Source organism: Syzygium oleosum, unplaced genomic scaffold (assembly GCF_021117445.2).
Source record: "Syzygium oleosum isolate NSW1041296 unplaced genomic scaffold, Sole_v2.1 Sole_v2.42, whole genome shotgun sequence".
In the NCBI taxonomy this organism is placed as follows: Eukaryota; Viridiplantae; Streptophyta; class Magnoliopsida; order Myrtales; family Myrtaceae; genus Syzygium; species Syzygium oleosum.
Genome location: NW_026607526.1, coordinates 236396 through 252164, shown reverse-complemented (window position 1 = coordinate 252164; position 15769 = coordinate 236396). Strand labels below are relative to the sequence as shown.

Below are 15769 nucleotides of genomic sequence, written 5' to 3'. Positions count from 1 at the left end.
TCCCATGATGATCCTTCCTACTGATTTCCAAGTACTTTAGGCGCCCTAGTTGACCGATAGAGCTATTGATTTCTTCCAATAATATACAATCTTCAATAACCAATCTTTTCATATTCAAGCACTTAGAGAAGTCAGGGGTCCTTTAGTTACGAAGAACTGAACATGGACACTTACTTACGACGATACATTTAATCAAATCAGGCTATTGGCGTACTAGAAAAAATCTTAACTGTATCACTTCCACTCAATCCACAAGATCACTCTGTCAAATTCTCAACATTTCTATTTTGTTCTCGAAAGTAGTTACTGGGTTCTCATAGCTCAGATAGATAAAAACTCAAACATAAAAAAGAAAAAGAAAAAGAATCCCATTTGGGTATTTACCAAATATAACAGGCACCTAGAAATCAATGGATTCAAATTATCCATAGAAAGAACAAGGAAAGAAAAAATACAGAAAGTACCTTCCACTAAAGCAGCCTTAGCTGCAGAGGAATTCGAAACGGACAGTTTGCGAGATACCCATCTGGAGCTTCGAAGCCATTGTTGCCGGACATAAGAGCTGGTTGCCGATGCTGTGAGGGAATTCGCCACGAAGCACAGTCCTACAACAGAAAGGCCCAGGTGCTGAAACGAGCAGTGGCAGTGTCGGTCCAATGATCATCGCATCAATGAGCGCAGAAGTTACCCCTGTTTGGTTGAACTTCTGAGCAGCATAAGGAGAGAGATGGAGAAGATGGGCAGTGCAGGAGTTGCATCTTCTTGAGAGAGAGAGAGAGAGAGAGCAAAGGGCTGAGAGAGCTCTTGCAGCAAAAATGAGAGGTGGCAAATGCTTCTGAGCCTCGCGCTCTGTTATTAGTGAAGAAAGCGCGAGCCTCATGTAAACAGAGTAGGAGTTCGTTAAATTTATAAGATTAAAATAGAAGACCATTTTCCATCAAAAGAAAGTATGTTCCTTCGGACTTATATAAGAGCAAAAAAGTATATATCTTTTACTTTTTCAGTCAAAATTAAGAATATCATTTGAATGTTAAAATATTCTGCAAAAAAAAAATGTATGTGAATCTAATGGCTTTTTGGCAACCATTTTGTTCCCGGAAGCTGATTCTACTAAGAAATAATTCTTTTTTATTCCGTGGCCACCAGTATATATCTTTTTTTAATTCTTTTTGTTCGCCGGATTTGGCGAGGGCGGCAGCAAGGGCGAGGGCTGGACCCTCGCCGCCTGGGCAAGCCTTACCCACGCCAGATCCGGAGAGGGCGGCCCTCGCCCAGGCAACGAGGGTCCAACCCTCGCCCTCGCCAGCGACACCCTCATCGGCCTTGGCCTGTGGCCAGTTGCCAGCCGTCGAAAAGAAGAAAAAGAAAAAGAAAAAATTTCTTGATTCTTGATTTTATTCCAAAACTGATTCTAGAAATAAGAAGCTACTTTTTTTTGCTTCTTGATTCTATTCCAAAATTGATTCTGAGAACAAATTTTGGCAAATTTGTGCCCGGGAATAAAAAATTTACCAAACGAATTTCTGTTTCAAAATTGATTTTGAGAACAAAAAAATAGAAATTGTTATTGTTTGGTAACTTACCAAACGCGCCCTAAGTATCAAATATTTGAGTATAGTGAAAATTTCAAAAAATTTTGAAGTTAATAAAAGTCCAAGGCGTGAGCCCCGAGATCTAGATTAAAAAAATAAGTAAAGTAAAAATAAATACATCTTGTCTATATGTTAATAGCAATTAGCGGAAACAATTCTTCAAATAACTTATCTTACTTATGACTGTCACTTCAACATTTAAGTATAAAAAAACACTCGCTTAATTTTTTTTATAAAATTGCATAAAAAAAAAGTTATACACGATTCAACCGGCGCTATTTATTTCTCATTAAATTTATATGAACCTTTTTAGTGCCATACTCCATACATCTACATCATCATATAGGTAAATGCTAAACCAAATTAAAGGTAAGTAGGATTCAACTTAAAATTAAGTCAAATTAATTACGTAAAATATTCATTCATATGGCTCGTTATAAAATTTTCTTTATATGAGTCCTTACCATCGTCATCTATTATTTTTCTTTTTGGTCAAGATCATCGTCTATAAGTTTAGCTTCCTTGAAATTGCCATTGATCTCGATCAGGCTAATCCTTTCAGATTCCCTAGACGAATGGTGTATCGAAGAGGTACTAATTCACCAACTCGGATCTCAAGCAGACGAATGGTGTGACATCCTCAAATTCGACCCTATTCGGAATGTAATGAAATGATGATTTTAATCGATGCACTATTAGTAATTCTCGCTCTGAATTGATCACTCATGAGTGACTAACCGATTGGGAAAGACTGTTAAGGAATTAAGTACGCATGACCTGAGAACTCGATCGGGAATTGACAATTCGACCATAAGGATTGACGAGAGACAATTTTGAGCCATTATAGACCGATCAAGGAATGGTTATAAAACGATTCGCCAATAGCATACAATCGGATCGTAGGTAATTCCGCTTGACCGTTGTATGTATTGCAAACGATCCTAAACCCATTGACTGATGATCGCGTACTTCGGAACTAGCGATTGATCCCTCGCAATTACATGACAATCAAGATCATCCATGGTTCGAGAAAACTTAAACGTGATTTGATACCGAATCAACCACGGGTCGAATACGCGTAACTCCTAAAAGCCACCCGTTAGTTTGAGATATACTAAAGTCGCAATTGATTGATTTTTACCACGAAATAGAATCCGAATTTGGATGTCGAATCTTCGAAGATTTCAAAACTAAATTATTGGACACCGCCTCATTGATTTGCTCGTTTATCGGTTTGCTCGAAATTCTCGGAAAAGGATTTAACGGGCCGAGAATTTGAACCCATGAGGAAGTGGGCCGGATGAAGGCACATTGGGCCTCAAGCCCAATGTGATTCGGCCACATGGGCCCAAGGCAAACCCAAGTGGCCCAATTTAGCCCATTGAACCCAATTTCAAGCCCAATTGCAATTCAAGCTTAAGTTTGAGCCCATTAGCATTTTCAAGCCCATTCATAATCCGTTTGAGCCCAAATTTGATTATACGAGCCCGTATGAAATTCTAGCTCGTATACGCGTATAAGTATTTTTATACCTTGTGAAATTACCAAATTACCCTTCTTGCATTTAAGACAAAGAAACAAAAGCATTTAAGAGAGAGGACTTTTGTGCATTTTTGGATAATGAAAGAAGACTTTGAGACATGCTTTAATGAGAGAAAATATCTCTCATTTCTCTCTCTTCCTCCCCCAACCGGCCACACTCTCTCTCTCTCTCCCCCCTCCCCCCCCCCCCCCCCCCCCTTCATTCACGTCCATTTCTTTCTCTCCTCACCAACCGGCCACATTCTCCCTTTCTTCCTCCCTCACGCCCAAACCAGCAGAACAGCCTTTGGGCTGCTGTTCTTGCTGCCATGCACCACCACAGAACAGCCAGTAGCTTGCCGTGACCGCCCCGGAGCCGAACGCCGCTCATCCAAGCCATTTCCGCCGTTAACCGAGCCTCGCCGAGGCAAAACAGCCGCCCCAAAGCTGCTGTCCAGCCGAGACCCAGCCACCGTCGTCGTTCCGTGTCTTTTTCGGACAGTGCAACGCGTAGCCCTCGCCACCGCCGTCGCGCTCGTGTCGTCGGATTCGCTAACAGGTGAGTTATCGCCTTAATCCATTGCTTAGTAGGTTAAACTTGATTCGAGCGGATTAGTTTAAGTTAATTATGTTTAGTGTTAATTAATTAGGAATTAGTTGTTAAGCGGTTGGAATATTATATTAATTTTCAGGAATTAAATAATAATATTTTATTAATTTTCGGAATTAAAAATATTATTATTTTATTAATATTTTTGTGGAAATTCCGAAATTAAATTGTGTTTATTTTAGGCTTAAATTGTGATGCCTAAGCTAGAATTTGCCTTATATATTGGTTTGTATGCCAAATTGAATTGTTTGGTTATGGTGAAATATAGAATTACGGGTATTTAATTAATAATGTAACAGCCCGAATTTCGATGTAGTTCCGGGATCAATAAAATTGACAATATTTCGCATTTCATTTTAGTAAGTCTCGCCCAGAGCTGATCACTCTCGGGATACTAACCAATAGGGTATGGCTAATTAGAAAGCGGTACGTGGACCAAGGATCCGATCGCGAAGCGGACACCGATCACGAGAAATGATGAGAGAATATTATAAACCAATGTGGATCGATCTTAGAAAAAGTAACGGATTTGGTTTGGCCAAGGCCAACGATGTACAATCGGATCGCAGGTGATTCTGCATGACCGAGAGTGCACGTGGCCAACCAGTCCTGAACTTAAACCGGACGATCGTGATCTCTGGGACTAGTGATAATTTCTCATACTCTCAATGATCAGGACCGTCATGACTCGGATAACCCTAGGTCGATACGCGTAACCTCTAAACAGCCGCCCGTTAGTGAGAGACCCTGAAATTGGAAATTGAGCGAGTTTTGATCACGAAATTGGGCTCGAATTTCGATGTTGATTTTCGATGGCTTAAGAGACTATTGTTGGGAATCTGACGTCATATTATGCTGGCCACGCATATTTTGAGTTAGTATGGTTAAAAAGTGAAATTTCGGTCCGGGGGTGAAAAATTACGGTTTTGCCCCTGTGGGCACCGAGGCTGGATTCGGAGGCCGTTTGAGATTATTTTTCGCGGCCAAGGTCATTTTGGGGTGGCCACGCACATTTAGAGTGGTTTTGGCCAAAAATTGGAATTTCGACAAAAATTGAAAAAATAATATTATTTTATTCCCGAAACTTTGCAGTCAATTTTCGAGGGCTTAAAAAGTGAATTTCGCGAATCCGACGCCATATTATGTTGGCCACGCACATATGGAACACGTATGTGTCAAAATTGGAATTTTGCCCCTGGACCGGAAAAATGACGGTTTTGCCCCTAGGCTATTTTCGGGTCCGAATTTTTGGAAAAAATTTGGGGTAATTAAATATGGACTATCAGCTGCATTATTGGACCTAAAGACCATATTGCCCATCAATTATTTAGCTAGAATGAACGTCGGCCGTTGGATTAAGGGTATTTTGGTCAAAACCGTCGGATTTGCGACACGTGTCGCCCCTAGGCTGCCATATTTGACCAGAACTGATCTCTCTCCTCACCCTTCCATTCGGCCAGAACACCCCAGATCAGCCCTCAACAGCTTTCTCCCTCTCTTTTTCTCTCTTGGTTTGGCTTGCCGGAGCACACCGCCGGCCACCGGAGCGCCGCCGCCGGCCGCCGTGCCCCGCCGTGGACCACCTCAGCCCCCAGCCTCAGTCTTGCCCCTGTCCGACCCCTTTCTCTCTCTTTCTCCCTCTTTTTCTCTCTTTCCCGTCCGGCAAATAGGGCCGCCGGAGCTTCGCCGGAGCTCCGATCGCCGTTCCGTCGACACCCAGCCGTCCAGCCACGCTGTACGACGCCAACCGTACCTGTCCGTACAGTGTTCGTACGGTCGGGGGGGGGAGGGGGTACTGTAGCGCCGTACGGTCGCCGTCGTACGGCCGTCGCGCTGGCCACCGTTTCCCCCTGTCCGTACAGTGTCTGTACGGGTCAGTAATGTTCATCGCCGTCCGTACGGTCACTGTTCACGCCGTTCGTACGCCATCGCCGGGAATTCCGCCGTCGGTTTCACTGTTCACCAGTGATCGGCCGCCGTTCCCCGTCGTCATGACCTTGGATTAGGTGAGTAAAATTCCTAAACCCGGATTAGGACTGATAGTGCGTTTTTCTGGACTGGTTTAGGTATTATCGGTGTATAATTCGGACTGGATTGAGGACTGATTAGTGGAAATAAAATCCGAGGAATTTAGTGGGATTATTATGGACAATTATTGGGCCCGGATTGAGGAAATAGCTACTGTCCATATTTTTTAGGAATGTACCGGATTATAATGGACATCAAGAATTATTAGCTGAATGGCCGGGATTACCCAGAATGATTGGCTGTTGATTGATTGATGATCAATTGTGTTTAATTGCGAAATGCTATATTGCGTGCTTGTGTGGCTGAATCGTGCGGAGTGTGATTGGCCAATTGATGGCTTGAATTGTGTATTTGGAATTTGGCCGCACTGTATTAATAGGCCAAGTAAGCACGTGGCTTGTGAATTAGGCACTGTGGAATGACTTTGATTGAACTGTGTGCCTGTGCCTATGTTATGTGGATGCTCATGTTGCATTTCATGGCACGCATTATGAATGCTGAGAATGAGGTTTGTGATGAAATTGTGTGAGACTACGTGCCTGTCATGAGCATGTGATCACCTAAAATACCCTGATGCGTGTTACGCGGGTTTTAGATAATAATGGGTTGTGTGATCACCTAAGGGCCTTCGGGTCGTGACCTTCGGGTCGTGACCGTCCTCATGCACTTTGAAGCAGGACGATGCCCGGTACGTTCGGAAGACGACCATCCTCATGCACTTTGAAGCAAGCTCTGGTTCGTAAGGAGATCAGTGTTGCGCCTCATGCACTTTGAAGCAGGCTAGAGACACTGGGCCAGATCGGTTGCTGCGCCTCATGCACTTTGAAGCAGGCTAGACGCACCGGGCTGTGAATATTGTCGACTCGAGTCGTAATAAATAATAAATCGGGCGATTGCCAGTGTGCCAGTGTGGGCCAGTGGGCCGGAAAATGCATATGACATGCTGACGACATTTGCATGCATAAAAATGCATGGATTAGCGTGCGAGTGTGTGAGACTCGATGCAGGAGCATGTGTTTGGCATACGTGTGACTATGTGTGCCACGTATGTGCCGTGATTATTAGATGTTGAACTATCTAACCTGCAGGGTCAGAGACTTGTGTGATCATTGTTGTGTTATACTTTGAGTGTTTATTTCCGGTCAGGAGATTGCATGCTAGCCTAGCCTAGGTTTAGGGGTTGAACTCACTGAGATTCGTCTCATGGTTGTGTAAACCGAAACATTTTAGACCCCCAACCGTAGAATGCCAAGATCACCACCTCTTTCTGGGATACCGCATCGCATTCAGCGGTCGTTGAGCATGCACCCCTGTGGAGACGGAGCAGCAGATATGGAGTCAGAGGAGCAGTCGGATGAATCCTCGGAATCCTCATATCCTAACTGGGATCCCTAAGAGCACCCTAGCCACTTACCCTTTTGACCCAGTGGCTGTTGACTGTTTGTACTGCTCGCTTTGGTTGTTTGATGGGTATTGTAAAAAGGTTTTCTATAGTAATGTAAGTATGTACCTATTTTCTGCTGTGATCGTGTTTATTGCTTGGCTATCCTTGGCTCGTATTTTATAATTGTCAGGGTTGTTTATTTAATTGCTTCCGCTTGTGCTTGTTCTCTGTTGAGCGTTGGGTCGGCGACGCATCCTGGGAGCGTTGCATCACAAACGACCGGAGATGGGATGCTCGCGCTTCGTGGGGTACGGGGCGTGACAAATAAACCCTGAGGTGTCGGGTTTATTTGTTAAGTTTTATGTGAGAAATATGTTGTGGATACTTGAATATAGAAGCATGCCAAGTTTGGGAATTTATTGATATGTGCATAATCACGTGTGAATATTTTAGTACATTTTTATATGTGGAAGTTGGATATTTCAACGTATTAGCACGGATTATGTTTGCATCGGCTATTGAAAATTATAATGATGGAACCTGAGTGTTGCTATGTGTGCATGATCACCTAAAGATTCCTTTTGTGCCCGGTTATATCGGAAAACCGTATACCGAATGACCGCCAACCTAGGGTTTGGTCGTGGCCCTAACGGGTGACTCCAATTTGGTAATTGGAAGCCGTCGCTGGTAGCAGGGGAGACGTAGTCATTAACGAATCGGATTCGGAATGATTTATGGGATATGCCGTCATTGTGGTCGGGTGAGACGATGCCGTGCCCGATGGGGCGGGACGATGCCCGGATAAACCGGAAGATTGCCAACCTGAGGCGAATATCGCGGGTTGTGCCGTAGCCCCTGGTGTGGCTATAGTAATTGGAATACGCGTGAAAGAATGTGGTGGCATTGCGCTTGATTATGGGATGAAATTACTAGGCACGGTATGAGACGGGCCGAAGCGGTTTCACTTTATAATCAGGACACGTGTGAATGCATTATGCTTGAGAAGGTTGATGCGTATTCTGATTGCATTATATGCTTATTGTATTATCATGGCATACGGTGAATTATAACGTATAGGGCGTGTGCATGTGCCAAGGCAAAGTAAGGCTGCCTGTGATTGTGTTGTGAAGTACCTGTATGTTCTATATTGAATTGTCTGCCATCGATGTATCGTTGCATGGGTTAGGTACATCCGAGATGAGTTGACCTCATAGTCAAGGCTTAGGTCGTGAACTCACTGAGATTTATCTCACCCGTTGTTGTTAACCACTTTTTAGGTCATCCAATATGAGTACACGTACCGTTTCTTGGGAACTAGCTTTTTGAGGGAGAACACCTTTTGAGGTTATCCTCGTAGATAGAGGAGCTAGGTTAATCTCTACCTGTTCTGGTTGTAATCGGGAAGGTTCGCGTGGCGGACTTGTAATATATTAACCCGATGTATTGCTGATGATGTTGTTTAAATTGGGGTGTGTTTTCCTGACTATTCCTGTTGTTGTGATTGTGAGTTTTTAGTTCGCTTCCGCATGCGTTTAATCATTAGTAATTTGATTGAGTCGGCGATGCATCCTGGGATGTTGCATTTATAACGACCTTAGTGGGATGTTAGCGCGCTCGAGGGTCGGGGCGTGACAAATGGTGTATCGAAGAGGTACTACTTCACCAACTTGGATCTCGAGCGCACTAGACGTAGGCAAGCTAATTCCAAAAAACAAATACCAACTTTACCTTGAGTGATAATTTTGTCCCAAATTTTTTTTGTCTCAATAAAAAGTACCAACTTTTACTCGAGTCCCAAATTTGGCCCCCGTGATGTAAAATTTTTAAATTATTTGGGACAGATTTGAGATTTAAGTGAAAGTTGGTGATTTTTTATTAGACAAAAAATAATTGAGGCTAGAAATCGTCACTCATGGTACAGTTGGTGCTTTTTTTTTTTGGAATTAGGCCAACATTGGCCCAAATCCATGGCCGGTGGTGTGCGATCGCAAGAGCTGTATGTCCACAGTTGGTGCATTTGGGAGCTCCGTCCGGACCTTTAAAGCGAGATCTTTGAGGAAATCGTATCGAACTTGACAACCAAGGCAACTTCCGAGTCGGAGTCGACACCGATGATCGGGTCATTGAAGATGACTACCGGTAACCCAGTCATTTTTATACTTGGAAAGTAGTTCGCTCCAGGTACTGCGCTAAACTAAGATACTACACGACATGGAGTTACCATTTATCGCCGAAATTCAGAGCCATAAGAACTATCTTGATGGTAAAGCACATACATCGTTGAAGTTCCGAACACTTGAAAAGAATTTCGGAACAGAAGGGTCTCAGTAATTACAGAAGTTCGCCAAACTCAATCTGCTGATACCTCTCTGTATCAAGTACTGCAAAACACTAAGGTGTTTCGAACTTTTTACAAACAGCATGACTCTTCTGTAAACTTACCCCGGTGAGTGCAAATAGATGAGTTGCAAGAAGATTTGACACTTGCTTCCTTGAAGTCAGTGGAAAAAAGCATTAAAGAGTCCTCGCAGCGCAATATCACTTTCCTGAAATAGGGCCGTCGACGAATTGATTGGAAGCAGATGATACTTGTCCGGCAGAGTTAAATGTGCAGGAACAGTAGTTCAGATTTTTCAACAAACTAGGCACAATGTTTAAACTGTAACAACTAGGACATGGATCGAAGCAACCAATACCTCAGTTGTCTTACAACTTATGCGCAGCATGGGCGTGAAGGGTCAATGAAAGTGAACCTACGTGATTAAGCCTAGCAGTACTTCCCGATCTTTTCAGAATAAATACGTACAAATGTAAGATTGTATATGAGATATTCATGACAGGAATAAAAAGAAGTGGCAAGCAAAATGAAAAGCACAGAGAGTGGGTTAAGGTACACGAAATCAATGTTTGTTCTGTGCTTATTATTGAAGCACATCAAACCTATGGAGCTGTCAATGCCTAAATTTGACTAAAGCACATTGAACCCGATGCACAATGGTTATCCTAAAGTGAGCATATATGTGTCGGATTGTATTGCAGGTTACTTCTGGAAATGAATTGGCTGAAATTACGGGTCATACTTCTTAGGTGAGGTAGTTTTCCTGTGAGAAAGAAAAATCACTATGAATATCATTTTCATTTCCTCCTCTTTTCAGTAGCAAATCTACTTCGATAGCTAAGTGAATCTCATATAAGAATAAAACATTTTTGCTTTCGACCATTAAGGTTATGCCCCAATTTGAATTGCCAAAGGTATGGACATTTTGAGTTGCACTCCATATCATATATATTCCCAAAAACCTTAAGAACAAAAAAATTAAAACCGTTAGATGAATTGCCTTCCAAGTTTTCGCTTACTTACTAGTTTTGGGTGTTCAAAATACAGTAACAGAAAATCGAATGTAAAAATTAGAGCATATAGGGGAAGAGCAAAAGCTGAAGCAAATAACGCTGAGCCAAAGCAATATTATCCTCTTACACAACCTTTTGACTTGCACTATCTGCGGTATCATAGTCCGAACTATGACCACTCGTACAGCTTGATGTATCTGAACAAAGCTTAAAACAACAAATTGATAAAACCATCGCACCCCAACCCTACATACATAAGGAAAATGGCACAGTTATCCTTCTATCCAAAGGATGCAATCTCATAAGCGTAACCAACATTAACTTGTTATCAAAATATATATCCATTAATATCTCATAAGAATAATAAGCTGGTTGCAGAACTAAAGTTCTATAATTATCTCAACTTATACCCAAAATCCAAACTCCTAAGATTCCTCCACTGATATTGCTCTCCTCCTATTTGTTGGCAGCTGAAAAAGAATTGAGATGAGATGAATGCTATAAGCAAACCACCGCTCAATAAATAGTACATATATTTTTTCTCAACAAATCGAGCATCAACTATGCACATTTTACCTTACCAAAAAAAACTATGCACATTTTTAAACAATAACAGAAACACAACCAAATCCAGTATATAATATATGTAAAAGTCTAAATATTAGTTACATCACTTCAACAACCTTTTACACATAATAGAAACACTCATTCGATCAACAATATCGAAGCAAACATCAGTGGTCTAGTCAATTGATCACTCTATTACTTCAGATCAAACTATAGCCACATTTAACGCCCCATGAGAGGGCTTACCAAGATTCCCTCCTTGGCATAGGTCTCCACTAATGTCAGCCGGTGGCTTACCAAGATTCCCTCCTTGGCATAGGTCTCCACTAATAAACCGGATTTACAAATTGATACAACCCTTCTCAATTCTGTCCACAAGAAGAACACATTCATGAAAAATTTCTCAAACCATTTCATAAATAATCAACTCTCAAACTATTTCAAGAGATATTTTGCTATGCTATTTCAAGAAAAACAAATGGGTAGCAAATGTCCGATCCAGCTTTATGCAACAAAGATGTTCTAAACACCATTATTTATAATAAATATCAAAACGTGCAATGTCTCATTCATAACTTATAGCATATCTAATTACTATGATTTTCAAGCAGTGTATTTACAAATCTTAGAAGAGATAAGCACCACTTCTCGCTAGCCAAAAGCCAAATTAAAAGCTATACCGCCCGAAAAGCTTCAAACTTCTATCAAAGAAAACATTAACCAAATGTCAAAGTTACATATCACTAACCTCAACTAAGATTCTACCAGGCGACGCTAATTTTTGGGGTCAAAACGTCCACTATGAGTCGACAAAGTCCACCACGAAGACATTCATAAACTGCTCTACGGTAGTTCTTAGCGGAAAAAGGCCACACAAGCATGAAACTTGCTACAGCAAACAGAGCAGCAACCTTGTCTTATGCTGCGAACTACGGGGGCTCAAATATATCTACCGAACTCCGTTTCAAGTAGTTTACAGTCAAACGAGAGCTCATTCAAAGTACTAAAAGATTTAAAACTCCTTAGAACCAAAAATTGGCCGACAACTGATGAAATCCTGGACGAAACACTGCTGGTTGCAGTTACTCTAAATTGGTTTTCGAGAACTCCGGAAAATCAATCTCTCTCAAACGGAAATCCGTAAAATCTGACGATTCCAAGACAACCTAAGGTTTCAAAACAGCATCATTTCACGGATCAACGATCTCTAGAATCAACCTAGCAAACTAATACCCGAACTGATCCAAAATCACAGCTTAACTGAGCAAATCTCTTGATTTGATTAGATGAATTAAAGTTTCGAATCCTTACCGAGCGCTTCGAAACGGTATTAATCTAGCTTGTCGAGGCCTCCGAATCGCACGAAAAGCGCCGACTCACTCCCCTCCTTTTCCGTTTTCTCTTTCTTTTGCCGACTTACTCCTCTCCTTTTCTGCTCTTTATTTTTCCTATCAACCAGCTCCAGAAGGAACCAAGAAGATGCGCTAAGCTAAGTGGGCTAAGATGTCTTGGGCCTTCTTTTTCAGGAGGGGTCCTCAGTGGGCTGAGATCTCGTTGGCTAAACAATTCTTCAAAGAACTCTTCTTCGGAATTTTGGGAATTTTGTGGCCGGAGTTCGCCTTCAGACATAATCTCCATGTCCGAATCTTCTGTGGAATTAGCGAGATCTTCTATGAAGACGGGCCCACTTTCAGACCTTCTTACGTATTTTGGTGGGTAAACCTCGACACAACATGCATTTGGTATAGCAGGCAACTTTCGCACTGATTCGCAATAGTAGACTCTAAAAGACTCGAGCTTCTCTAGCTTCAGTGAATCAGGAATGGGCCTCTCCGTGGAACTACATTCTCCAGTTGAAGATGGTTGGGATTCGATCTCGGTTAGTTTCGGGCAGTACTCCACACTCAGCACTCGGAGCTCCTTTAAGCTCGATAGATTGGATAGCCTCACAAGCGACTCGCACTTGCGCACCTGCAGTCGCTGGAGATTCTCTAGCTGTCCAAGCACATTGTCAAACTCAATCTCTCTTAACTGACAGCCATAGAGCTTTAATTCGCACAAATTTCCCAGGTTGGAGAACATAGGCCATTCTATTGGGGTCTTCACATCTTCTAAGCTCAAGACTTCTAAATTGGACGGAAGCTGTGTCAGAGACCGTGGGTTGGAACAAGTTATTTCAAGTGACCGGAGCTGAGTAAGGGAGCTCAAGTTAGTCGGAGGCAAGTTGGAATCGAAAAGAACCAGTCTCAAAATCTGCAATTCATGTAGCCTACCAAGCCATTCTAGGTTCAGATTTGCAACCCGTCCTTGTATTGTTTTGAAAAACTTAAAGTCAAAAGTGCAATCACTTATGTCCAGATGAAGTAGATTAGTGAGTTTCGAGAGGTCGGGTACTTCCTTCAACAATGAAGAGGACAACTCTAGCTTTGTCAAACTTGTCGGGAGATCTGGTAGCGACCGAAGCTTGGCACAATCCGATAAAACAAGTTCTCGGAGATTAGAGAGCTGATTTATTGTCATTGGCAGTCTACTAACCTTGCTCCGAGACAAGTTCAGAATCTTCAATTGGGATAGTCCCGCGATTTGACTTGGAATTTCCCCCTCAAGATTTTGACAGCTTTTGGCAGTCAACTCCTCAAGATTCTCCAGAGTCCATATGCTGTTCGGTAGGTCTCTTATCTCAGTCCAATTCAAACACATGAACTTCAACCATCTAAGGTTGCCTATAGAATTTGGTAATTCTGCAAGACTTGTTCGAGATAAATCCATTTTGAGTAGCGACTCTAGTCTTCCGATGGAATCTGGTAATGCCCTCATAGCAGTCTCGGATAAATTTAAATAGAGGAGCGATCTCAACTCTCCAATAGAATCTGGAAGCTTTCTAAGCTCGATACAATCACGTAGAGACAGATGCTTCAAACCCAGTAGCTTCCCTATTGAGTGCGGAAGTTCTCTAACATCATCCCGATTTTCTATGTTCAGCACTGACAAGGATTTCAGACCACCAATCGAGTCTGGTAATAGAGGAACGACAAAATCGTTGATACGGGCACTCTCATTGAGCCAATGACAATCCTCCCTACTTATTTCCAAGTACTTTAGGTGCCCTAGCTGACCGATAGAGCTATTGGTTTCTTTCAATAATATACAATCTTCAATAACCAATCTTTTCATATTCAAGCACTTAGAGAAGTCAGGGGTCCTTTTTAAGCGATTGCAGCTTGTCCGATATATAACTTTCAGGTTATTGTTCACCTGTGAAACAACCAATTATTGGAAAAAAAAAAACATTGGCATAGGTGAGGGTCAACATAATGTGACAAATGTGCGCACAAACAAAGAAAAACAAAATGTTTATATGAAATTGTACCATGCATGGTCCCCATCCATTCCAGTCTTCAGTAATACCGCTCTCTGATAGCTTGAGAACCGCCAATTTCCTTAGACATAAACTACTGGCTTGTAGATTTGAAGGGCAATGACGCCAAGAGAGCCATGTTAGATTAGAGAGAAGATTTTTGAAGTCTCCGACAAAGTTTCCCCCATCTAATTCAAGGAACCTTAAACTGGGAAGTCTTGAAAATTCGTCACTCGTAAAATTATGCCCGTCGGCAAGTCTGAGGGCTACAATGTTGTCCGTTCCCTGATAATTCCAAAGCAACAAATAGCAACATGAGCGAACAATTTAGAGTAAGTACTAAATATCAGAATAGGAAGCATATATCTAGATTCAACCTGATTATAAACATAAGTGAACCAGCAAAAAAGAGGCACATAGATATTATCGTATACAGAAAAGGGCAAATTTCACGAATCATTATCTCTCCCACTTACATGGGAGTTGTAATGGTAAAAATTAGTTTTTTCTTGGAATGTTGTTCATTTCTCTCAAATTATGCAGAATCATCAATATCCTGTGTACAAAAGTGAGCGAACATTTGGGTGAAAATTGTGAGAATGAGCTGTAAAATATATTTATGATTGTAATTAGCTAGAATCAAGGATTATAGTTAGCTAGTTTAGAGGATATATTTTTTAAGATTCTTTCTTTCTTTGTATATATATACGCCTCTAGGTCATTGTAAAAGAATGAAGAAGAAATACAGAAAAGTGAGGAATGTGGTTTTCTTCCTCGAAATATCTTTTGTGTTAACATGGTATCAGAGCCAAGGGTTTGCTCTTTGTGAGTACTGTACGTGAATCCTCGATTACGGCGGTCCCGCTTTCTCTATTGTGTTAACATGGTATCAGAGCCAAGGGTTTGCTCTTTTTTTTTTGGCTCGCTTTCTCTATTGCGCTGTTCGGCGTGCGTGCTACTCGATCTTCTTCATCTTTGTCACGATCAATTTTGGATCCATGGAGGATCAGAACCCTACCGGAGCGATGATTCCCCATCAGAACCAAGGGGGGAATTCGACCACGGAAGCTCTTTTGGAGAATCTGACTGCCAGATTATCTCAGATTCTCACTCAGAACCAGACGCACCCTCCTCCTCCATCACCAACACCGCAGAATGATTTGGCTTCATCTCAGATTGCAATTAAATTGGATGGAGCCAACTATGGATTATGGTCTCAGGTTGTCGAGATGTATATCACTGGTAAAGATAAACTGGGATATATCAATGGAGACCTTCCTCAGCCACTGCCTACAGATCCTGGCTTTCAGAGGTGGAAAACAGAAGACTCGACTGTGAAAGGATGGCTTATCAACTCC

The 15769-nt window shown here is 42.0% G+C and overlaps 2 protein-coding genes and 1 long non-coding RNA gene across 4 annotated transcripts in view; all 3 read right to left on the bottom strand.

Moving 5' to 3' along the window:
• Nucleotides 1-838, bottom strand: part of LOC115689455 (fe-S cluster assembly factor HCF101, chloroplastic) — a 38820-nt gene extending 37982 nt beyond the window's left edge. Inside the window, exons 1-2 of the mRNA XM_056306273.1 lie at nt 689-838; nt 465-605 (exon numbers count right to left, since the gene is read on the bottom strand). Coding sequence (XP_056162248.1) covers nt 465-605; nt 689-758 — 211 coding nt within the window. The 5' untranslated portion in view covers nt 759-838. The remainder of the gene's footprint in view (nt 1-464; nt 606-688) is intronic.
• Nucleotides 1-15769, bottom strand: part of LOC115662076 (disease resistance protein L6-like) — a 69285-nt gene that overhangs the window by 23235 nt on the left and 30281 nt on the right. For both annotated transcript variants that reach the window (XM_056306269.1, XM_056306270.1), the window contains exon 3: nt 14424-14696. In XM_056306269.1, coding sequence (XP_056162244.1) covers nt 14424-14696 — 273 coding nt within the window. The remainder of the gene's footprint in view (nt 1-14423; nt 14697-15769) is intronic.
• Nucleotides 10788-12648, bottom strand: LOC115689459 (uncharacterized). Its single transcript, XR_004006702.2, has 2 exons — nt 12365-12648; nt 10788-10956 (listed from the first exon to the last, which is right to left on the bottom strand). It is a non-coding gene; the product is annotated as an uncharacterized LOC115689459 (long non-coding RNA).